This window comes from Notechis scutatus, chromosome 5 (genome assembly GCF_049901735.1).
Source record: "Notechis scutatus isolate UNSWTSFEM ecotype Mainland chromosome 5, rNotScu1.2, whole genome shotgun sequence".
Classification (NCBI taxonomy): domain Eukaryota; kingdom Metazoa; phylum Chordata; class Lepidosauria; order Squamata; family Elapidae; genus Notechis; species Notechis scutatus.
Window position 1 is genome coordinate 77337049 of NC_142013.1, and position 25041 is coordinate 77362089.

A 25041-nucleotide genomic window follows, 5' to 3' on the forward strand; every position below is an offset into this window, starting at 1 on the left:
AATATTTCATAATTATGAAAACACAGGTATCAAGAAAACAAAATAATACTTTGTACGTGGGCTGTGCAAATCCTTTGAAATGGTATTCCAGAACCTGTGGGAACACCTATTCATCATCTTTTTTCAAAATCAAAGTGGATTTATTCATTTTTATTTAAAGACACTAGTATAAAACATGCAACATACCATAAACTAAATTGTTAAGAGAAAAATATGGCTAATTGGCCTCCTGATATTAGTAGCAGATGACATAATTGTATCCAGAATTTCTTCATAGTAATCATAACTGAACAGTATTTTATTATTTTTTGAGATTTCTATGGATTTATCAATTAAGAAAAATGTATTCACTTAGATTGTATAACTGAACTGTTCTATAAAGAGCATTATTTATCAAGTACAAAATACAAAGAATATTATTTACAAAAAGAATATTAATTCAAAACACTACATACAGCAGAACATATGAAGAAGACTCAACAACACTTTACTAACAGGGACAAATTCAGTCACAGAAGGGAAGATTCATAAGAATAAAAGGAGTTGAAGAAAGTACATATGTATCACGCTGTCTAATCTGATTAGGGTGGAGATGGAAGGCAGGAAGATGAGAAAGCTCTCTGAGGGACATGGCACAAGCAGGAAGTATCTGTCAGCTACTGTGAAGACATTTCCCTCCAACAGAAGCTGACAAGGGCCTTTCTATTTATTTATTTGTCAATAGATTACAAGATATAAGTATAAATATAGGAAATGGATACAAATAATTGGGGATAATAGTTCAGGGATGGTAGGCACGATTGTGCACAATACTGATTTATTTTAACCACATAAACAATCAGATCAAATCCTAATTAATATTAGGGTAGTATAAGTATGTAACTCCACCAACACTGACAGGGAGGAATAAATGAAAGTCAAAAGCTAGAGTGGCTTTTGTTACTACTACAACTTTAAATATCAGCAGCATTACTGGAATCCAAAGTGGGTTTGTTAAAAACAGATCCTACTAGACCAGGGGTGGGCAAACTTTTTGGCTCGAGGGCCTCATTGACTTTTAAAATTTGACAGACGGGCCGCCACCTGGTGTTGAAATGCCTGTCATTACAAGTCAAAATCAAATGAATGCAATCATTCAATCATTCACATCAAACCTTAATTCTATTTATTTATTTTTATTTATTTTATTTATTTGATTTGCCAATTGTTTACAAGATAATAAGTATAAGAGTATACATAGTTGTGAATACATGAAATGGGTACATATATGAAAAATAAAAGAATAAGAGAAACAATAGGACAGGGACGGTAGGCACGTTGGTGCGCTTATGCACGCCCCCTACAGACCTCTTAGGAAAGAGGTGAGGTCAATAGTAGACAGTCTAAGGTTAAAGTTTTTGGGGTTAGGGGAAGAAACTACAGAGTCAGGTAGAGTATTCCAGACATTGACCACTCTATTGCTGAAGTCGTATTTCCTGCAATCAAGTTTGGTGCGGTTTACTTTGAGTTTGTATCTATTGTGTGCTCTTGTGTTGTTATGGTTGAAGCTGAAGTATTCACTGACAGGTAGGACATTGCAATGTATAATGTTCTGTACCAATCTTCGGCGGGCCGGATTAAAAAGACCAATGGGCTGGATGTGGCCCGCGGGCCGTAGTTTGCCCACCCCTGTACTAGACAAACCTTATTACTTTTTTTGATAAAGTAACCAAATTTCAGCGAAATGATGTGGACATAGTATACTTGTACTTCAGCAAAGATAGAACAATGTGAGATAGCCAGTAACACCACCAGATGGATTCTCAATAGGCTGATCAATTGAGGGTAGTTCTCAATGGAACTACATTTATATGGAGAGAAGTATACAGTGGGATACCTCTAGATTGAGTCTTGGATCCAGGACTCTTCAACATCTTCATGAGATGTGGGGTAGAAGAGGAACTTATCAAATTTGCAGATGGCAGCAAGCTTGGGGGAATTGCTAACACTTTGAAAACTAGACTCAAGATTCAGAACGATCTTGACAGATCTGAGCATTGCACCCAAGACTCAGTTCAGTGGAGAAAAGTAAGGTCCTGTATTTAGGAAGGAAAAACCACATGCATAGGTCTAAAATAGGTGGTACATGGCTCAATAATAGTAAGAGAGAGATCTGTGAGAGAGATCTAGGTGTCCTAATGAACCACCACTTAAGTATGAACCAGAAATGTGCTGCAGCTGCCAAAAAAACAAAAGCCAATGCAGTTCTCGGCTCCATCAACAGGGGGATAGCATCAAGAAAATGAGAAGTGATAGCACTGTTTTACACTGTACTGGTGAGACAACACTTGGAATAATGCTTCCAGTTCTGGTCACTACAATACAAAACAGAGGCTGACACCTGGAAAAGGTGCAGAGAAGAAGAATAAAGATGATAATGGGTCTGAAGGCTAAATCATAAACAGTTGACAGATCTAAAAAAGGATCTGGGGGGGACATGATTCTTCCAGGATTTGAGGAGCTGTCACAAAGAAGAGGGAATTAAGTTTTTCTCTAGAGAGAGTCCTGCACCAGAGAGCAGGACAAGAAGCAATGGGTGGAAGCTTATCAAAGAAAGTTACAACCTAAAAGTAAGGATAAATTTTCTGACAGTGACAGAAATTAATCAATGAAATAACTTGCCTCTTGTGGTTGTTGGTCCTCCATTACTAGGATTTCAAGAATAGAATGGACAACCATTCGATGGGATGATATACTGTAAGTCTCCTGCCAGGAGCAGGTTTGACCTCCAAAGTCCCTTTCAACTCTATGATTCTATGAGTAAGCACTAAAGATGTACTTTTTGAAAAAAAAAAAAAAAACTTACCCCCACTGTGGCCATGACTCCCAGGTTTAGGCTGAGGAGGTGGTGCTGCTGTTTTTTTGGAATCATCGCCACCTATTGATAAAGAAAGATAAGTACAACTTTCAAACTAGAAAATATATTTATTTATTTAGAAAATTTATGTAGCTGCCAAACTTACTCTTGGTGACTCTGGACAGTTTACAAAGTACAAAACCAATAAATCCCCATCCCTCTGGTAACAATAATCGGATCAGCCAAATGATGGGCTCCCTATCACTCTGGAATCTCTATGCTCATTGGCAGAACCATGCCTTCAGAGAGGCTTGTGAAAGAGAGTCAAAGTGAGGGACAATTTGCAGGGATAATACTCCACAGGGACAGAGCTACTACAGAGAAGGCCCTTCTTCTTGGTCCCACTAAATGGACCTCCCTAGGAGATAGAAACCCGAAACCTGGGGTGGGATTCAATTTTCTTAACAACCAGTTCTTTTTTAAAAAAACAAGTTTTATTCAATTTTTCCAAAACAACATAAAAAAGGCTCTTTTCAGTGTACAACATAATTCCGAGTCACCACTTTTACATGCAAATATGACAGTAATTATATATTCATTTTTACATTCAACATTCTGTCTTGTCTATTTTTAACTTAATTCTATTATTACTTCTCCATTTCAACTTTTACATAAGAAAAGAAATAAACACATTAATTCTGTTAAGTGATATTTCATTCGAAGCATCTTCTCAATTCATTTCAATTTATTTCAAATATATTTCTTAAACATTAACATTTCTTTTAAGCGTGGCCTTTTCCAAAGTACTCTTTTCTCATTTTACCTCTCAACTTTTAAAGAAAAGGAACAAGCAAGTTAATGCTATTCATTAAAATTACTCTCATTCTAAACATCTTCTCAATTCATTTCAATGTATTTCAAATTTCTTAAGCCTTAACGTTTCTTTTAAACGTTGCCTTTTCTCATTTAAATCACTAATAGTTTCCATATCTTCATACTTATTCCCTTTTAATTCTTTTTTATCTTGTCAAATTTGCAATTCCATTGCATATTCTTTTCATAAAGTCTAGATTAGTACAAGTTTTTCACATAAAACAAAACATAATTTTCCCCTCCCTTTTTACTATTTTGGGATGTCACCTCAGTGGTTTAAGTATTTCTTAATTCCCTCATCTGTAACTCCCAATTAAACATCTATTTTACTTAGTTATAGTAATAATCAATCCCTAGAAAAATAAACTACATTGTACTTTTCAGTCAGATTGGGCGTTGGTTCTTACCTGACACGCCATTTCTCTGGAGCCGTGAGGATCATCCAGAGAGTGGGAGGTGCTTCAGTCTACGTCGTTGATGGCTGAGCTCAATCACTGAGGAACGCTCCGCCCTCCATCACATGGCTCTCTTGCGTTCCCCAGTTTGCGTGAAGACGAAGGTGAAGAGAAGGACGTTGCTCTGCTCTCCCTATGCTAAATAGGTCATTGGCCGAAACAAGGCCCCACCAGACGGCAATTAAAGGGTGGGGCTGGATGATCCTCACGGCTCCAGAGAAATGGCGTGTCAGGTAAGAACCAACGCCCATTCTCCTGAGAGCCGTTCGGATCATCCAGAGAGTGGGACATACCAAAGCTTGGCTGTCCTACGGGAGGGACCCCGTCTGGTCCTGCAATCTCCGAGGTTCCCTGAAGACTCGCTGGAGGACTCGCCTACCAAACGAAGCCTCCGCCGAGGCAAAGGTGTCAATCTTATAGTGTCTAATGAAAGGAGAGGGGGATGCCCAAGTGGCTGCCCGACAAATATCAGAAATTGGAGCCTGGGTGGCCCAAGCCGCCGAGGTGGCTGCACTTCTGGTGGAGTGTGCTGTGATCCCCTGGGTACCGGCAGTGCCTGGGACAAATAAGCCTTGAAATGGTAGCCCTAATCCAGCGGCCGATGGTTGACGGGGACACTTTGTGGCCTAAGGATTTGGGCTGGAAGGAAAGGAAGAGAGATTCTGACCTCCGGAAGGGTTGGGTACGCTTAATGTAAATGCGTAGGGCCCGTCTTACGTCCAGTGAGTGCCAAAGCTTCTCCCTTTCCCGCGAGGGATTGGGACAGAAGTTCGGGAGTATGAGTTCTTGAGCCCTGTGAAAGGTCGAGTTAACCTTGGGCAGGAAGGTAGGGTCCGGTCGGAGGACCACCCGATCGGCATGGAATATGCAAAGGTCCTTCCTTACCGACAAGGCTGCTAACTCCGATATGCGGCGGGCCGAAGTAATAGCTACCAGGAATACCACTTTGAATGTGAGGAATTGGAGAGAGGCTTCCCTGAGAGGCTCAAAGGGTTGCTTAGTCAGAGACACCAGGACCTTGTTAAGGTCCCAGGTAGGGTATCGGTGTATGGTTGGGGGACACAGGTTGGTGGCCCCCCTGAGGAATGCCCGAATACGGGGGTGGTGGGAAAGGGAACCCAGGTTATCACAGTCAATGACTGTGGATAGCGCTGCGACCTGACGCCTTAGGGTGTTGGGGGAAAGCCCTTTCCTCAGGCCCTCTTGGAGGAACTCCAAGACCTGAGCTATGGAAGGTGACAGCGGGTTGATCTGGAGACCATGACACCACTCGCAGAATCCCTTCCAAGTGGCGTTGTATATCCGGGTTGTTGAAGGCCGCCTGGCGGCTAAAATGGTCTCAATAACTTGGTCGGAAAACCGTTCTTTCCTTAAGCGTTCCCGCTCAACCTCCAAACGGCTAACTGGAGCCACTGAGGGTCTGGGTGTTGAAGGGGCCCCTGGGAGAGGGATATCCTGGTCGGGGGATTCTCCAGGGAGGGGCCACCGATAAGTTGCGGAGGTCCGCAAACCAGGGGCGCCTGGGCCAGAAGGGTGCTACTAGAATCAGCTCTGCCCTCTCGGAGATGAGCTTCTGGAGAACTCTGGGAACCAGGGCTAGAGGCGGGAAGGCATAGAGGAGCCCTGTGGGCCAGGGGCAACGGAGGGCGTCGTGATTCTCGGCCCGTGGGAGGGGTACCTGGAGAAAAACCTGGGGAGTTGCGTGTTGAGTGGGGAGGCGAAGAGGTCTACTAACGGGAGACCGAACATTCTGGTCACTTCCCTGAATAGTGACGGGTGGATGCGCCATTCGGACTGGTCCACCGTGGTCCTGCTTAGCCAATCCGCTTGGGTGTTTGAGTCCCCTGAGATGTGTTCGGCTCTGAGGGAGAGGAGATTGCGCTCTGCCCAACGGCAGAGGCGTTCGGCCTCCCTCATCAAGCGGATGGACTGTGTGCCCCCCTGACGGTTGACGTGAGCCTTGGCGGTGACGTTGTCCGTGAGTATGAGGACATGCCGCCCGCGTACTTGGGGGAGGAAACTGCGCAGGGCCAGGAAGATGGCGTGGAGCTCCAGCCAGTTTATACTGCACCCCCGTTCTACCTGAGACCATGTGCCCTGAGTTGAGAGCGAGAGGATGTGGCGCGCCCATCCGGACAGGCTGGCATCTGTGGTAAGGGTGAGGCGGTGGGGCTCCTTGATGAAGTGACCCTTGTTGATGGTGGGGCTGGTCCACCAGAGGAGAGATGTAAGGACTTTTGGAGGTACCTTGACTGTGGCCTTTGAGTTGCTTCTGCCGGTCCGCTGGAATGGGAGCAGGAACCATTGTAGGGGTCTAGCGTGTAAACGGGCCCATGGAACAATGGAGATACAAGAAACCATTTTACCCAGTAATTTGGACAATTCTAAAATTGTAACCTTCCTGGAGCGTCTGATATGCCTGACGGCTTCCTGGATACTAAGGAATCTCTCGGGGAGAGGAACACCTTACCCTGCACTGAGTCAATGACAGCCCCCAAGTGGGAGATCCTTGTAGATGGGGATAGTTGGCTCTTTTGCCAATTAACTAGGAAACCATGGTCTTGGAGGGCCGAGATAGTAACCCTGATGTCCCTCTCTGCTTGGGGTCTGGAGGGAGAGAGGATGAGGATGTCATCCAGGTAGCAATGGAGGCGGACCGGGAGATTCCTGAGATGAGCCGCCAGGGCCGCGAGGACCTTAGTGAAGGTCCTCGGGGCAGAGGCTAGCCCAAAGGGAAGGGCGACATATTGGAAGTGGCGGTGGTTGTAGCAGAACCTGAGGAATTTGAAATGGGAGGGTCGGATTGGAATGTGGAGGTAGGCCTCGGAGAGGTCTATGGAGGATAGCCAGTCCCCTTGGCGGATGCTGAGGAGGATGGACTGCAGGGTGTGCATCTTGAACCTGCGATAGACCAGATAACGGTTAAGGCGTTTAAGGTCCAAGATGGCCCTCCATCCTCCGGAGGATTTGGGGACTACAAAAAGGTGGGAGTAGAACCCCTGCCCCGCTGGGAGGGTGGGACGGGTTGAATGGCCTGTATTTGGAGAAGATGATGGATTGCTGAATCCATTAGGTTGCGTTTGATGGGGTCCCTTGAGGGGGACGCCAGAAAGAAGTCAGGGGCGCTCTTGAATTCGAGCGTGAGGCCGAGTCTGATGGTATCACGGACCCAGGTATCAGAGGTGGAAGAGTCCCATCGGTCGGCAAAGTGCTTGAGGCGTCCGCCGATGGGAGGGAGGGACGGGATCTATCTACGCCGGAAGGGCCTCCCTCCTGAGCCCCTGAAAGGCGCCTGTAGCCGCTGCCCCTCCTGTTCCTATCGGCCGGATCGGTTCGATCCTGGGGCTGGAGCGGTCGGGAGGAGGGGGTCTCGAGTACCTTGGCGGGAAGGGAGACTGGTAGAAAGGGCGGGAGGAGCCTCTCCGAAATGGCTGGGGGCCTCTAGACTCTGACCTCCGAAACAGAGGAGGGAGAAATTTTCTCTTGCTCCGGGTTTCAGATAGCAAGGGGTCCAGAGCCGTGCCAAATAGTTTGTCCCCTTTTATGGGGACAGTAGCCAGCTAACTTTGTTTTTAACGTCCGCCTGCCAGTGTTTAAGCCAGAGCAGGCGGCGAGCAGTGACATGGGGCGTTATTGCCGGGCAGAGAACTTGACCGCATGGAAGGTGGCGTCAGCGGAAGATTCCGCCCGGCCGTCAGTTTTGCTATGTCCTGGTGAGCCCTTGTGTTGGAGGGGGAACATGTTGCTTCAGTTGCCGAAGCCACCGGATCGAGGATCTGGTGAAGAAAGAAGCCGCAGTGGCTGATCTAATGGCCCAGGAGTCCGCTTGGTGAGCTCTACATAGGGCGAGCTCGGACCTCTTGTCCTCGGGTTTCAGAGCCTCTAGGGGGTCACTGGGGGAGGACGAGGAGGCCAACCCAACAATGGGCTCATCCACCTCGGGGGTGTTGAGTAAGTCACAGAAACTCGACTCGAGGTTAAAGAACCTCCTGTCCAGGCTGGATGGGGCGGGAGGGGCCCTAGTAGAATTCAGTTGATTTGAGACCAGGTCATGAAATAGGGGTGGAGCCGGGATTACCTCCGCCTCCACCACGGGTTGACTAAAGATGGCGTCCTCCTGACCTTCTGCCGGGAGGGAGAGCTGAGGAGGTTTGCACCGACAGGCCAGAGATGTTCCTGGCTTTGAATAAAAGGGATTTAAACATGTGGGGCTTGAACAGGCCCGCAACAGTGGGTTGGTCCGGGGTGAGACCCTCATCCTCGGACATGTCCCCCTCCATAGGATCTACCTCCGATAGGGGCTCCTCTTGTTGCATAGACCCCCATTCCATTTCCTCTTCCCCCAAATTGGTCTAGATACTCTATATCCTCCTCCGGGTCCCTTTCTGGGAGAGGACTGCCCCCTTGAGAAGGTACCTGACCACGAGTAGGGTCCGATCTGGCGAGGACCTCATTGATGGTGGGTCGTGTTCGGGCGCCAGTGAGGGGAGTAGACCTGGACATCTGTTGAAGGCCCTCTGCTATCCCCTGGCGAATGGCCCGTTCCATCAATGCCTGTATGTGCGCAGGGATCTCGGATGAGGGGCCTCCTCCTGGCGAAGACCAGCGGCCGTGGGCGTGAAAGTAGCTTCAGGAGGTTGTCTGGTTGATGGGCCGGGAGCCTGGTGTCCCTGGGATGGGCTGCGCCTGGAGACGGAAAAACAATCTGGAGGAGGGGGGGGGGTCTGGAGGTAGAAGGAGCGGAGGGTGCTGGAAGTACCGGTTGTGTCTCTCTGGACCGCCTGTCAAATTCCCTCTCGAGAGCCCTGTGACGTCGTAGGGCGTCTCTCTGAGAAGCCTTAGAGGTCTCTTTAGGTGTTTCCTTAGGAGTTTCCTTAGGAGTTTCCTTAGGAGTTTCCTTAGCCTGTTTGCGCAGGTGGTAGGATTTGGATTTGGCCTTCAAAGAAGGGCCTTTGGTGGGAATGTCATCTGCCATTGTACAAGAAAGGACAGTAATACAGTTAAAGGCGGTTGGCTCGCCAAGGGTTCGACCTACAACAAAGGTCGGGTGTCCTTTCAGCTGGCCCACACCCCCTTTTGGAATTTAGATGTATAAATTCTGTAATATAGATGTTGAAATAATTCTTAATACTTATCTGCACAAGCAGGATAACAATCCAATGAGACTTGGAATGCTAAGGTACAATATCAATAAGAAAAAAATTACAGGAATAAACTCACTCAGGTCTATCTATATGTGAGTATAAATATAAACCTATATATGAGGAAATATCTAGACCTGCATACAGGCAGATATTCCAATGTCTATTAGAATTAGAACTATTGTTAATATTCTTGTTCTAATATTATTATTAGTAATATATGATTATTATTAATATTATTATTATTATAATTATTATTATTGTAATTATTAATATTATTATTATTACTCTATTAATGAAAGATTGCCAATTATCCGAATTAAACGCCTGAGGCTGGAAGAGAGGCCTCTGGCAGCTGGAGCTCCCAGGCAACAACCGGGAGGGATAGGCTGCAATCACTTGCCCTGAGCGTGCTGCGGGAAGCCAACAATTACTAAATTGTACCAATTAGCAAAGGCCCTACAGGCTGAGAGGCCTGTGCTAGGGCCGGTTACTTCGCAGCGCTATGAGGCCTCAATCTTTTTATTTTATTTTTTTAAAGATGGCGCCCGCCACGTGGGGGCGCCCTAGAGGCGATCGCCCACGTTTCTAAAGTCCCGGGCTGCTCAGGGCAATGAAGTTTTTTACTTCTCCGGCCTTAAAAGAGGCCGAGGAAGCCAAGCAGTAAGTTTTCGCCCCTTCTTAGGGCGGCGGCGTTGCGGTGGGGGGAATACCAGCAGCACTTATCAGTGCGATCAGTAAAGCTGCTGCAAGCGCAGCGGAGGAGGCAGCAAGAGATCAAATTGGGGGGGGAATTAGCGCCGAGCGCGAAAGTCGCCCGTTCTACAACTCCCTGGGGCGAAAGAAACGCGCTCCCCTTAAATCCCCAGTCCTGCGCCAGAAGGCTAAGGAAAAACTTGTTTTTTTTCTATAAATAGATTCAAACCTGAGAGCAGTCTTGGATCGGCCAAGGAGTGAGAAATGCACAGCCTAACTTGACGACGGCTGAGCGCAAACTGGGGAACGCAAGAGAGCCATGTGATGGAGGGCGGAGCGTTCCTCAGTGATTGAGCTCAGCCATCAACGACGTAGAGTGAAGCACCTCCCACTCTCTGGATGATCCGAACGGCTCTCAGGAGAATCCGCAATGTATTTTCTCCCTTTACTTCCATAAATTTTATTTATGGTATCAAAAATAAAAAAAAAAATAAAAATAAAAAAAAAGAAACAATTAATCCATTTTGCTTGGTCACTGATATTAATCTCATTTTTGGGAACCTCCTCACAATTCATTTCAATCATTTCCAATATACACTGCTCAAAAAAAAAGGGAACACAAAAATAAGACATCCTAGATCTGAATGAATGAAATACATTCTTATTAAATACTTTGTTCATTACATAGTTGAATGTGCTAACAACAAAATCACACAAAAATTATCAATGGAAATCAAATTTAGCAACCCATGGAGGTATGGATTTGGAGTTATACTAAAATCAAAAAAAAAAGTGGAAAAAAAACTACAGGCTGATCTAACTTTGATGTAATGTCCTTAAAACAAGTCAAAATGAGGCTCAGTAGTGTGTGTGGCCTCCACATGCCTGTATGACCTCCCTACAACGCCTGGGCATGCTCCTGATGAGGTGGTGGATGGTCTCCTGAGGGATCTCCTCCCACACCTGGACTAAAGCATCCCCCAACTCCTGGACAGTCTGTGGTGCAAAGTGGCGTTGGTGGATGGAGCAAGACATGATGTCCCAGATGTGCTCAATTGGATTCAGGTCTGGGGAATGGGCGGGCCAGTCCATAGCATCAATGCCTTCGTCTTGCAGGAACTGCTGACACACTCCAGCCACATGAGGTCCAGCATTGTCTTGCATTAGGAAGAACCCAGGGCCAACCGGACCAGCATATTACATCGGAAAGATGGCGGCGCAATCACTTGCTGCGGCTCAGTGCTCCGTGGATATGTGTTGTTTGTGGCTGTTTGTGGTTGTATTATCGGGTGTTGTGAGTATCTCTTGTGAGGCGAACAAATTCTACAACAGATGGGACCTTGTGGAGATTGGTTTACAAAGTAAACAGGAGATAACAGCTGAGTTTCTCTGGCGTTTTAACATCCCGGTTGAGATTGCAAGGCCTCCCGGCTCCTGGTGGATTAATGCTCCGGTGAGTGGACGAAAGAACAGATGAAGGAAACGTTTGGAAAGGAAGAAGAAGAGGGGCTGTCGAGCTGGTGTTTTATATAGAATGAAAAAACAAAAGAGGAGGTTACCGCTCCCAAGCCTCTTTCTGACAAACGCCAGGTCAGTTGTAAATAAGATGGACGATCTAAGGTTAATGGCTTCTTCAAGCAAATATGTTAAAGATTGTTGTGTGCTGTTAATAACTGAGACCTGGCTTAACCCCACTATTCCATGCACTGAAATAGAGCTGGATGGTTTCTTGCTACATCCCTTGGATAGAGATAAGACTGTTGGAAAGAATAAAGGAGGAGGGGTTTGTATGTATGTGAGAGACAATTGGAGTACAAACTCGAAGATTATAACAAGCCACTGCTCTGCTGAAGTAGAATATATGATTGTAAAGATTAGACCTTTCTATTTGCCACGCGAATTTAACGCTGTCATCATATTGGTTGTTTATATTCCACCAGATGCAAAAGCTGATCTAGCTTTGAATTACTTGAGTGATGAAGTTAGTAATTTGCAAACAAAGTATCCAGATGCTGTATATATTGTAGCAGGGGATTTCAATCATGTTGATTTGCGAGTTGTTCTTTCTAAATTTCATCAACATGTGAGATGTGCGACCAGGGGGTTGAATACTTTAGATAAAGTTTACACAAATATTGCACAGGGGTATAGGATTCTGCAGCTACCACATCTAGGTATGTCTGACCATTTATCTCTGGTTCTGGCTCCTGAGTATATTCCTAAGAGGAAGAAGGGGGGGGGCGGTAGTAAAGACAGTGAAATGTTGGCCTGAGGGGGCGATTACACAGCTTCAAGATTGTTTTGAACGAACCAACTGGGACATCTTTGAACATCAAGATTTAGAGCATTATACAGCTGCAGTTTTGGGATATATGGCCCATTGCATTGATACTGTTATGACGAACAAGTGTATTCGATCCTACCCAAACCAAAAACCATGGATGACTGGCACTTTTAGGTCCCTTTTGTACAAGAGAAATAAGGCATTCAAGTCTGGAGATGCCTCACTGTATAGTGTGGCTAGAGCAAATTTGAAGCGTGGTATTAAACAAGCCAAGGCTGCATACAAGGGAAAGATAGAAGACTGGTTATCTAATAATAACCTGAGACAAGCTTGGCAGGGGATTCAGCAGTTAACTAATTTTAAAGCACAAAAGGCTAGTATGGGTGGAAAACATGAGTTGGTAGAGGAACTAAACACCTTTTATGCCTGGTTTGAGATGAATCAACTGGAAGTGGAGTTACCATCACCACTACCATTGTTGACCGAGCACTGTGCTCCTCTTGTTGTGAAGGAGCATGATGTTAGGTGTATAATGAAAGCGGTAAACTCTAGAAAAGCTGCAGGACCTGACAACATTCCTGGCTGTGTAGTAAAGGAATGTGTGGATCAGTTAGCCGGGGTGTGGACTGAGATCTTCAATCGTTCTTTGCTACAGTCTACTGTTCCAACTTGTCTGAAGGCTTCTATTATTGTTCCAGTACCCAAGAAGTCACCTGCAAATGCTTTAAATGACTATAGGCCGGTGGCATTGACTTCTGTGATAATGAAGTGCTTCGAGCAGTTAGTTCGGAAATACATTATTTCTTGCCTTCCTGCTACCTTTGACAATTAACAGTTTGCTTATAGAACAAATAGATCTACTGAGGATGCTGTCAATACTGTTCTTCATACTGCCCTATCTCATTTGGAGAAAAAAGGAACGTATGTCAGAATATTATTTGTTGATTTTAGTTCTTTCAACACAATATTACCCCACAGATTGATGTCTAAGCTTAAAGATCTGAAGCTACCGGACTCTATATGTTGGTGGATTCTGAATTTATCACATCGTTCACAAAGGGTTAGGATGAATGAACATATCTCTTCTGTGAAGATTCTCAATACTGGCACTCCTCAGGGCTGTGTATTGAGTCCACTTCTATTCACTATTTATACGTCTGATTGCACCTCTATTCATCTGAGTAATAAGATCATTAAGTTTGCAGATGATACAACGTTGGTGGGGCTCATTTCTGATAATGATGAGTCTGCGTACAGGGATGAAGTTCATCAGTTGTCCCTCTGGTGCAAAGTAAACAATCTTATTTTTAATATAAATAAGACGAAGGAATTCATAGTGGATTACAGGAAGAGCAGTTCGGATAGCCAGCCGTTGTATATCGATGGTGTTTTGGTAGAACAGGTAGCAGAATGTAAGTTCCTAGGTATTACCCTGAAACAAGATCTAACATGGGGGGCAAACACTTTAGCCCTAGAAAAAAAGGCTTATCAACGACTGTATTTTTTAAGACTTTTAAGATCACAACAACTGCCAGAGAGTCTGTTGGTTGCCTTTTATCGAAGCTCTATAGAGAGCATTTTATCCTATTGCCTCTGTGTGTGGTTTAGGAGTTGTACAGAGGCGGAGAAAAGGGCACTCCAAAGAGTGATAAAGAGGGCACAAAAGATCAGCGGATGTTCTCTTCCCTCATTGGAGGATTTGTATAACATGGGATGTAGAAGGAAGATACAAAAGATCTTGAGAGACCCTTCACATCCAGGCCACTCGTTGTTTGAGATCCTGCCATCAGGAAGACGATATAGAGTGCTGAAAGTCAGGACAAGTAGATTTAAATATAGCTTTTACCCAAGTGCTCTGATCAGGTTAAATGCTGAGTTATGAATCTGGTGGTCTTAACATATATATATTCTGGTTGTATAGTTTTTAACTGTTATTTGTTTTAATTTGTTTTACATTGTTATTTTGTATATGTCTTTTGGTGTTGTTCAGTTGTATGTTGTGAAAGAGCACCTTATTTCGTTGTTCTCAGGTTCTGAGTACAATGACAATAAATTTATCTATCTATCTATCTATCTATCTATCTATCTATCTATCTATCTATCTATCTATCTATTTGGTCTCACAAGGGGTCTGAGGATCTCATCTCGGTACCTAATGGCAGTCAGGCTACCTCTGGCGAGCACATGGAGGGCTGTGCGGCCCCCTAAAGAAATGCCACCCCACACCATTACTGACCCACTGCCAAACCGGTCATGCTGGAGGATGTCGCAGGCAGCAGAACGTTCTCCATGGCGTCTCCAGACCCTGTCACGTCTGTCACATGTGCTCAGTGTGAACCTGCTTTCATCTGCGAAGAGCACAGGGCGCCAGTGGCGAATTTGCCAATCTTGGTGTTCTCTGGCAAATGCCAAACGTCCTGAACGGTGTTGGGCTGTAAGCACAACCCCCACCTGTGGATGTCGGGCCCTCATACCACCCTCATGGAGTTTGTTTCTGACCGTTTGAGCAGCCACATGCACATTTGTGGCCCGCTGGAGGTCATTTTGCAGGGCTCTGGCAGTGCTCCTCCTGTCCCTCCTCGCACAAAGGCGGAGGTAGCGGTCCTGATGCTGGGTTGTTGCCCTCCTACAGCTTCCTCCACGTCTCCTGATGTACTGGCCTGTCTCCTGGTAGCGCCTCCATGCTCTGGACACTACGCTGACAGACACAGCAAACCTTCTTGCCACAGCTCGCATTGATGTGCCATCCTGGATGAGCTGCACTACCTGAGTCACTTGTGTGGGTTGTAGACCCATGCTACCACTAGAGTGAAAGCACCGCCAGCATTCAAAAGTGACCAAACCATCAGCAGTTATTGACCCTGAGTGAGGTCAATAACTAGAAAAATGTTGCTGTTACTACAATTTTGGAGATTAGGACAGTAGGAAACCTCTGTCCTAATACTGTATATAAAAGGTGGGGACAGTAACCAATAAAATATATAATGCACATGAACCAAGAATACATTGGCTATCTCAGTAATATAAGCTCCCTTAGTGTCAGATTTAGAATGTGCATACACAATCAAGTTGCAGACAAATCCCTTCTATGGATATCTGGAAGACCGTGAGAAGGCTAATTAGCTAGATTTTCTAGCAAACACAATCTGCTTCCCCCTCCCCCATGTTTATAGTTGGGAAAAACTAGTTTGATGGGGGGGTTGTTCAGTGAATTTTCTCAGAAGCATCAGCTGGCTATGGAGATTCGAAAGAAAAAAAAATAAGTCCACTGATCTTGTGACATGCAAGTTTCTCAGCTGTAAGAAGGAACGTAATCTAAACCAAAGTTGTATATTCAAAGAGAAGTTTGACAAATTATAGACCAGAAACTGATTTTATTTTCTAAGTGTTCAAAGCAAAGAGTGAATATTTTCAAAGCATTTTCCTTAAGCTTGTTTTTCTTTTTGGATGGTCATATCCATTGTTCCTTTGTTTCCACTTACTCCCTGAATCCTATTTTTCTATAATATTCACCTGGATTTTCTAATGAATTCTGAATATTATAAACCAATATTACTGATGCCAGTTTGGGTCTTGGTGGAATGCAATCTGATAACATACCTCCAAAAGACATAAAGTTCTTCTGATTGTCAGTATACTGGATCTTAAGTTCTCCTGATATTTGTAAACAGCCGAAGTGATATAATGCAAGTAATAGCTGAAAACAAGTACAAATGTATCACACTGTCTAATCTGATTAGGTGAAGATGGCAGGCAGAAAGGCAGAAAAAAACCTTCTAAGGGGCATGGCATAAACAAGAATTATTCATGGGTTACTGTGGAAGACATTTGCCCTCAAGTTACTGAGGCTGGCAAGAACCATTCTCAACCAGTTGTCTTAAATAGAATTGTTTTTCTTAGTTATACTATACAAAACTATTATTCAGGAAAGTAGGATAAATTCTAACAAGTGATGTTTCGAGCAACTTCTTCTAATGCTTACCACCTATAGCATCTTCTAAGTCGAAGCCATCACCTAGACAGAACAAAGTATTAGATATCAATGTCTTATGTAGAATAACCATATTGTTTTGCAAACAAAAGGCTAGTGGTCATGAAAGGAAGTGTCTGTCTGTCTGTCTGTATGTCTGTCTGTCTATCTATCATCTATCTATCTATCTATTTATCTATCTATCTAATAGGATTTAGACAGTGAAAAACAAAGAAATCCATTTGCACAAAGAAGGGGACAAACGTTCATTAATTTGATGAGCCTAAAACATTTCCAAGAACTCCAATGATACTTCTTACAATTATTTTAAGAGGTTTTTTTATATTAATAGAGAAAAAAAAACATCCCAAATGGTTCAAGACAAATATCAATTAATAGCATTAGTAAGTCAACTTATTAATTGTGGCACAGTTGTTAGAGTCCAACTCATAGTCTGGAGTTTGACCTCAACAGGGGTCAAGGTTGACTCTGTTGTCCTTCCTTCTGAGGTCAGTAAAATGAAGACCCAGATTGTTGGGAACAATATGTTCACATTGTAAACCACCCGGAAAGTGCTATAAAGCATTATGGGGTGATATATAAGTCTAAGTGCTATGTGTTGCTATTGCTAAATGAAATATATAATTTTTTTGATTTTCTTTAAAAAAATATTTTTCATTGTAAATTCATAATTTAAAAAAACCTCATGTGGTAGTTGGGCCTAATAAGAACATATGAGAATACTCACACATTTACTAGGTAACAGCAAACTATAAATATTAAATTTTATTTCTATTGGCCTTCAGCTTTCCTTAAAATTAAAGTATATTTTTGAACCATAGCCATTTATATTCAAATGCAATCACAATCACAAAATAAAACCGTTCCAAAAAAAATGCTTACTGCAAAAAAATCTATACTTACTTGGCTTTTTGGTAACTGCACTAGGGCTTTTAGTAGAGGCTAAAATATAAAAGTAAAATATAATTAGCTGCAACTATCCATTAAAGCAGAACAAAATAAAATTCAGCCCTTAAAACCTTCTTTGTAGTCCTTCATAAATGAAAATTGGTGGCATGATTTTATATAACGCTAAAATTAAATAGCACTAAAAGACATTTGATATAATTTTTGAAAAGTACTCTCATTCAATGAGTAGAAAGCAAAAAAAATAATCCTACCCATTATTTTGTTACTATAAGCACTGATGCTCCAAAAATATGCCCCATCATCATAAAATGGTCCATCCCTGCAAAAAAGTGATGCTAAACTGATTTTGTAATCACTATAATAAATCTAAAAATAGGCACAGATTCAATTTTTTAAAAAAATCAGCCCAATCTCAACAGAACGTTGAAAAAAATATGTGAAGGTGCTTGAAATCCCAATTGTCTATCAGCAGGACGATTGTCTCTCAAAATATGGACAAAAGAGGATAAATTTAGTTTGGTAGAGGATGCCACCCAAAAAAAGATGAGGTTTCACAGTGAGCTGCATCCAAACTGAAGCTGTAGGGGAGAAAGAGTGTTGGGCTTTACCTGAAACGCATCTTCTAGTTGTATGGGAGGAGAATCCAAAGCGTGAGGCTGTCTCCTGCTTCCTTGCTTAAAGACGGAGTCAATCAAAGTTTAGTCCAGTCCCCTTTCCACTGCGCATGCCCAGTTTTTGATGAAGGCTGATGACTGACTTGGAGAGTTCTTGGTGCTCTTTGTTGACCATTCCGTGCTCGGGACTAACTAACTATCTAAGGGTGGGATTTGGATTCTCCTCCCGTACAACTAGAAGATATATTTCAGGTAAGCCCAACGCTCTTTCTCAGTTGTACGGGTCGGAGAATCCAAAGCGTGGGACGTACTTTGTCCTGAGGTTGGGCCAACTTCTTGTCCCGAGCCCCCATCTCCATGTGAACTCTTTGTAGCATCCTTCTTCCAAAGGATGCTTCCGCTGATGCAAATGTATCCAGTTTATAATTTCTAATGGAGATGGCGATGACCACGTTGCTGCCCTACAGATCTCTTCAATCGAGGCCTGTGTTCCATGCTGCTGATATGGCTGCACTCCTGGTTGTATGTGCCGTTATGTTACCTGGCAATTGCAATGATTGGCTTTCATAAGCTTTTGTGATACATGTCCTGATCCATCTACCTATGGCTGATGGTGAAACCTTTTGTCCCAACGAACTCGGTCTAAATGAAACGAACAATGCTTCCATTTTTCTAATGGGCCTTGTTCTCTTAATATAAATGCGTATAGCTCTCCTAACATCCAAGGAGTGCCACTTCCTTTCTAGGCTATGGACCGGTTCTGGGCAGAAGTCTGGTAGTACTAACTTTAACTCTGGTAGTACTAACTTGGGATAAAGGTTGTGTCTAATCTTAATACTACCTTGCTCAGGTGAACTATACAGAGGTCCTCCCTCACGGATAATGCGGTTCAAAGGGCTCAGTCATGAGCGCCCTTAGCACCCTTGTCAAGTCCCAAGTAGGGTACCTGTGTATCACTGGTGGCTTTAGATTGGTTGGTCCCCTGATGAACGTGTGGATTAGGGGGTGTCGTGAGAGGGACTCCAAGGTCCCGCAACCCAACACTGAAGTTATCACTGCTACTTGCCTCCTTAAGGTGTTAGGGGTTAAACCCTTCTCCAGGCCTTCCTGGAGAAAATCCAGCACTTGAGTAACTAACACTGTGGTTGGATCTATTTGTTTCTTGGAATACCAGGTTCCAAATGCTCTCCAAGTAGAATCATAAATTCTGTTGGTTGATGGGTCTCCTGGATGTCTAGAGTGTCTGTATTACCTTGTCTGAACACTCTAAACGCTTTAGCGTGGCCCTCTCAAGTGCCATACAGTTAGTTGAAGCCATTGTGGCTATGGGTATCGTATGGCTCCCTGACTCAGTTCTACCTTGTCTGGGGGAATTCTCCATGGTCTGGATACCAACAAATCTACTAGATCCATGTACCAGACCTCCTGGGCCAGTGAGGTGCTACCATTAAAACCTCCGCTCCCTCTTCCAACAGGAGTGGAGGAAATGCGTAGAGCAAACCCCTTGGCCATGGTTCTCGGAGCGCATTGGTTCCTTCCGCTCCCTGCATTGGGAATCTTAAGTAGAATCTCGGGAGTTGTACACTTGCTGGAGTCGCAAACAGGTCTAGGAGTGCTCTCCCGAATCTGTGCGATAGTTCCCTGAACAGGTCCGGGTGTAGATGCCACTCTGAGTGGTCGACCGTTGTTCTGCTGAGCCAATCTGCCTGAACTTTTTCCACTCCCGATATGTGTTCTGCCCTGATCGATAGAAGGTGCTTCTCCACCCAGCGGCCCAATCGCTCTGCTTCTTGCATGAGCGCTAGGGAGTGAGTACCCTCCTGCCTGTTGATATGAGCCTTGGCGGTCATGTTGTCCGTCAGGATCAACACATGCTATCCCACTATCACTGACCTGAAGGCCCTTAGAGTCAGGTGAGATGCCCTGAGCTCCAACCAGTTAATGTTGTTCTTGCGGTCTGACTGAGACCACTGACCTTGTGTAATCTGGTTCTGACAGTGGGCTCCCCAGCGTACTAAACTTGCATCTGTCGTGATAGTCAGTCGAGTGGGTTCCTTGAACCCACATCCCCTCATCACTGCCTGTGATCACCACCACTGGAGTGACTGCTTCACTCTGGGGGGACTCGTACCTTGGTTCCCGTATTGCCCTTGCCTGGTCTCTGGTAAGGTAATAGGAACCACTGTAAGGTCCTTGCGTGCAGTCTGGCCCAAGGTACTATTGAGATGCACGATATCACCTTCTCTAATACTTGTGACAGCAAGTCCAGGGTCACCCCCGGGGCTGAGCTCACTTGATTTATAGATGACCTTATGCTGTCCTGTCTTTCCTGTGATAGGTAAACCTCGCAGGAGTTGGTGTCTATTACAGCTCCTAAGTGTTGTAAACGCCTTGTCGGTTTTAAGTAGCTCTTTTCGAAATTCACCGAAAAGCCATGCTCTTGTAATGTCTGTATTGTGGTTTCTAGATCGTTCTTTGTTCTTAAGAATCAATGTTGACTGTATTAATATGTCATCCAAGTAGCACTGGACCCGTATGGGCTTTGTCCTGAGGAAAGCTGCTCCCACTGCCAGTACCTTGGTGAAAGTCCTCGGTGCTGAGGACAGGCCAAATGGTAGAGCTCTGTACTGGTAGTGTCTCCCTGCATAACAAAACCGCAGGAACTTCCGATGCCTCCTGGTAATAGGTATGTGTAGGTAAGCATCTGTGAGGTCTACTGATGTCAGGACATCCCCCTCCTGGATGCTCCCTAGTAGGCTTGCAGGGATTGCATCTTGAATCTCCTGTATACTATGTGCCTGTTTAGTAATTTGAGATCCAAAATTGCCCCCCCCCCCAATGCCTTCTGCACAATGAACAGGTTTAAATAGAACTCTTGTCCCTGTTCATTCTCCAGTACCACTTGTACCGCCCAAATGTCCAGCAGATGTTGAACTGCTGTTTCCATAATTACCCTTTTGGTTATGTCCATCGAGTCAGGCATCTTCTGAATGAGCTCAGGGGTATGGAGATGAATTCCAGAACTAGGCCTTTTCTTAATGTGTCTAGGACCCACTTGTCCGTTGTTGTTGTCTCCCATCGGTCGGTGAATAGGCCCAGTCTCCCGCTGATGGGCACGTTGTTCCGGCTGTCACTTTGTATAACAGAAGGCCCTGCTGGTTGAACTCCTGAAGGGGCGCCTTCCCTGGGACCATTGTCCACCCCTATCTCTAAATCCTGACCTATCTGGATGTCTAGTAGGGGTCTGTGTGTACTGTCTCTGTGGGTACGGGGAGTGGCTGAAGCCACCTGCCGAGATAGGGAAGGACTGCTGCCGTGTATATGGTGAAGATCGCCTATCTGCCTGACCGAGTTTCCTCAATAAGATCTTCCTCTTGTCCTTGGTTTCTACCAATAATGGCTCAATGGCCTCCCCGAAAAGTTTGTCCTCTTTAACTGGAGCTGATGCCAGTTTCTATTTATGTTTCAGATCTGCCTGCCAGTGGCAGAGCCAAACAAGTCGCCTTGCAGCCACTGAAGCTGCGATGGCCTCAGTTGCGTACTTGACCCCATTAAGTGTGGCATCTGCTATGAACTCTGTTGCAGCAGTTATTTTGTTCAAATCCTGCTGCAATTGAAGATCCTTTCCTTTATCTGCTCAATCAATATCAGGACTGCTCTGCTGAAAAATGATGCCGTGGATGTTGCCTTTACTGACCATGCCGCGGCCTGGTGTAGCTTTTGTAGGATCTGTTCCGTTTTCTTATCCTCCCCCTTTAGACCATCCTCAGCTTCGTTAGCCAGCACAGGGCTGTCTATCGTGGGAACTGGAATTAGGTTCACTAGTTCCACATTATAAAATCTCCTCTCATTCCCCCCTGGCATGGGGAAAATAACTGGCCTGTCCAACTGTCCTTCCATCATCTCCCTGAACAATTCAGGTGAAGGTATGGATTCACTTTCAACCTTGGTTCTAGCAAAAAATCTATCTTTGGGATCAGATGGTTCTAACTCAGACCCTCCTGTCCCTGTGATTCTCCCCAGACCTGTTACTATCTTAGCCTTCCCCAGCAGCATCTTAAACAGCTGGTGATGAAATAGACCTGTGAACATTGGGGTCTCTGCTTCATTTGCCTCTTCATCTGAAAAAGCTGACTCCCTGTATTCTTCCTCTTCCGATACAGGGGCCTCACTGTGAGTGTATGATCTACTGGAACTGTCTTCCTGGAAGCCCAGTTCCTCCCTTACTCCTGCCCGAGTAGGATGATGAGCATCCTGCCTCCTCTCATTATGTATCAGGCTGGAACTGTCTCTGAATTCTGCCATCATTTCTCTCATCATGGCTTTCATTTCCTCTTTAAAGGACTGTTCCCTGACTCCTGTTGCTATGGGAGAACAGCTCTGATGAAAACCTCCTTCTCTTGGGGGAGGGCTCTTCATCGCATGCCTGAGAGCATTGTCTTTCTGACTCACTCATTCCTTTGTCCACACAAAGAGCAGGCTGAAAAGACTGATCTTCAGCGCCCTCTAGTGTTTCTTGATACTTCGTTGTCATTGGCTTGCCCGTTGGAGCACGGGAATTCCCATTCTTCTCCGCCTCCTTTTCCGTCCTTGAAAAGTACTTCTCAATGGCCTTTTGTCTCCTTAATGCCTCTCTCTCATCTGCCTTGGACACCCTGCTGAGAGGCCTTTCTGAAGGTCTCCCAGCCTCTCTGGTTCCTTTGTGTTTTGCTCTCTGATCGGGCTGGGGGCAGGGAATTCCTGTTCCTCTGGTCCTACCTCCGTTTCATAAAATTCAGCCATAATATTTCTTTTGGCTCTTCCCGACAGCTTCTTCCGGATTATAAGTATGCTCAGACCGGCCTGAGTATGGACTCTAGCCTCCCTTTCTCCTGGGTAGGCTTGTGTGGCTGTTTTGGAAGCTCGCTCAGCCTAAGACTGAGTTTGCTCCTATTAAAGAGTGTGTTGGAGACTTTGTGCGGCTCCTGGCTTTTTTAAAAAAAGACTATGGAAGGCCAAGTGTTTGTTAATTAGCCCTCTTTCTCTGCTAGCCAATCGAGAGCCTGCCCGCTCTTACTGAGGCTGCTGCCGCTTGTCCTTTTAACACCAAACAGCTATGTGGGGCTTTCCCGTCTTGGAATGAGGTCCCGGCTCTTTTGCTTACTCATGGTTTGCTACTTTCACTCTTTCTCTTTTCTCTCTTTTTTTCTCGAAGAATCCAAAGCATCAATCCTATTTTTACTATCTTTCTTTCTGAGCACTCTCTCCTCATGTCCTCTTTGCATGAAGACAGAGTCAAAAACTGGGCATGCGCAGTGGAAAGGGGGCTGGACTAAACTTTAATTGACTCCATCTTTAAGCAAGGAAGCAGGAGACAGCCCCACGCTTTGGATTCTCCGACCCGTACAACTGAGAAAAAACACTGCTGAAAACAGTTTTGCAAAATCTACATGAAAGACAGTTGGAACATAGCTCACAGTGTTGTTGATTGTTCCGTTCTAAGCCACTCTCCCTTATGTCTCCTAGAAATTTGTATTTGAAATATATTAAGTTATCCCATAATTCCCTGTGCACAAATAGCACAAGGGCAAATAAAAATAAAAACACAGAGATGTATTATTGTATGTGCCATACATAATGAAATACAGTTCTTTGCTATGGTTATTGCTAGTAAACAGGTTGAAAAGCATTTTAAATGCCATGTTTACCATACTTTCTCTATATTTGTTATTCAACTCAGCTTAATGGAACAGCAGAAAGTATTTAAAACTGTTTGGGACTGTCTGTTTGTCCATCAGTGGAATGGACAAAAACAGAATATTCAGTAAATATTTAGTGAGCAGGAAAAAACCAAGGGAAAAGAAGATTAAGTTTGAAATGAGGTCAGATCTAGCTGGGACTATGGAGGAAAAAAGGGGGGAAAAATATCCAATGCATCTCTAGAAGAAGAGCCAGGGCAGCTGCTTGAAATGTTCTCTACTCTTCCTATCTAGTCTAGTTTTTTTTTTTCTTTCCTGCCTAGAATAAGGTACATGAAGCACATCCAATGCTTCCTAGAACACATGCACACACTCATGGATGCAATATGGAGAAATAAGAAGAAAAATAGGTACAACCACATACAGACAGAAATCCATTATTAGTAGACTCCCAGACTCATTCCCACCCAGGCAATGCTATGTCCACTACCTGATTATAACCTCTGAAGAAAAAAAAGGCATGCACAGAAACACATAAAACACTTTATTAGATTACACAGGAAAAAATGCAGATAACTCTTATAATTCTAATTGGTAAAGGATGTGGAGAGTATTCCAGAAGCTATGATCAGTGTTTAATTTGTTAGTGGTGATCATAATACAATATATACCTGACTTTCTTTAAAAAAAACTAGGTATAGTAACAAGCATATATTTAAAACCCTACAAAAGTAGCATGCCATCTAGTTTAGAAAAGCTTAATTTGTAATTTGATGTCTTGCCAGCAAATTGAAGTTTACTAGCAGAATAAAATGCCAGGAAGATCCTGGACACATAGATTGAGCAAGCTATAAAATAATGTAGTATTATACAACTCAAGCAAAATCTAGTTATAGTTTGAGTAACATCACATTATAACGTAATATTACTCTTACTATAATATGTATAGAAAGTCATTTTCAGGTTTTGTAACATTATAATTACTTACCAAAAGGGACAACGGCATCACTTAAATCAAAATCTTGTCCTATTCCACAAAAACAAAAATATTACTATTTTGCATATTCTACCCAACATTTATTTATGCATACATAATAATTTATAGCAATTTGTACTGCTTTGAATGGTTTACAGACACAAGCAAACACAAACATCGAACATAATATATAAACTACAAAGAAAGTTCAGAGAAAAAGCAAAAAACAACTGAACATCTTGGGAGGGGCATACCAGTCAGTCTAGTTCAGAGTCTGGTAAAAGAGCTGTGTTTTAAGGGTCTCTTTAAAAAGAGCAGGTAGAGGCCATATGAACCTTAGGTGGAAAGATATTTCAGAGGGCAAGCACTAAGACAGAAAAGGCCCATTTCCAGGGTCTCATCAGGAACTTTGTTTAATTGATGGGACTACCCTCATGCTAACTCTGTCAGGCTATGTAAGACAGGCAAAAACAGCAGCCCCTCAAATAACTTGCTCCCATGCTATGAAAGGCTGATAACCAGTGATAATCCACACCTTGCACTGCACCTGGAAACATCTTAGGAACCAGTACAATTCATGAAGCAGAG

The 25041-nt window shown here is 44.2% G+C and overlaps 1 protein-coding gene across 9 annotated transcripts in view; it reads right to left on the reverse strand.

Moving 5' to 3' along the window:
• CD99 (CD99 molecule (Xg blood group)) overlaps positions 1-25041 on the reverse strand; it is a 48666-nt gene that overhangs the window by 10820 nt on the left and 12805 nt on the right. For 7 of the 9 annotated variants that reach the window (XM_026666882.2, XM_087967070.1, XM_087967073.1 and 4 more), the window contains exons 2-5: positions 24466-24504; positions 17180-17218; positions 16268-16300; positions 2846-2917 (exon numbers count right to left, since the gene is read on the reverse strand). In XM_026666882.2, the coding sequence (XP_026522667.1) occupies positions 2846-2917; positions 16268-16300; positions 17180-17218; positions 24466-24504 (183 nt within the window). The remainder of the gene's footprint in view (positions 1-2845; positions 2918-16267; positions 16301-17179; positions 17219-24465; positions 24505-25041) is intronic. The other 2 variants (XM_087967071.1, XM_087967068.1) reach the window with 1 other exon arrangement.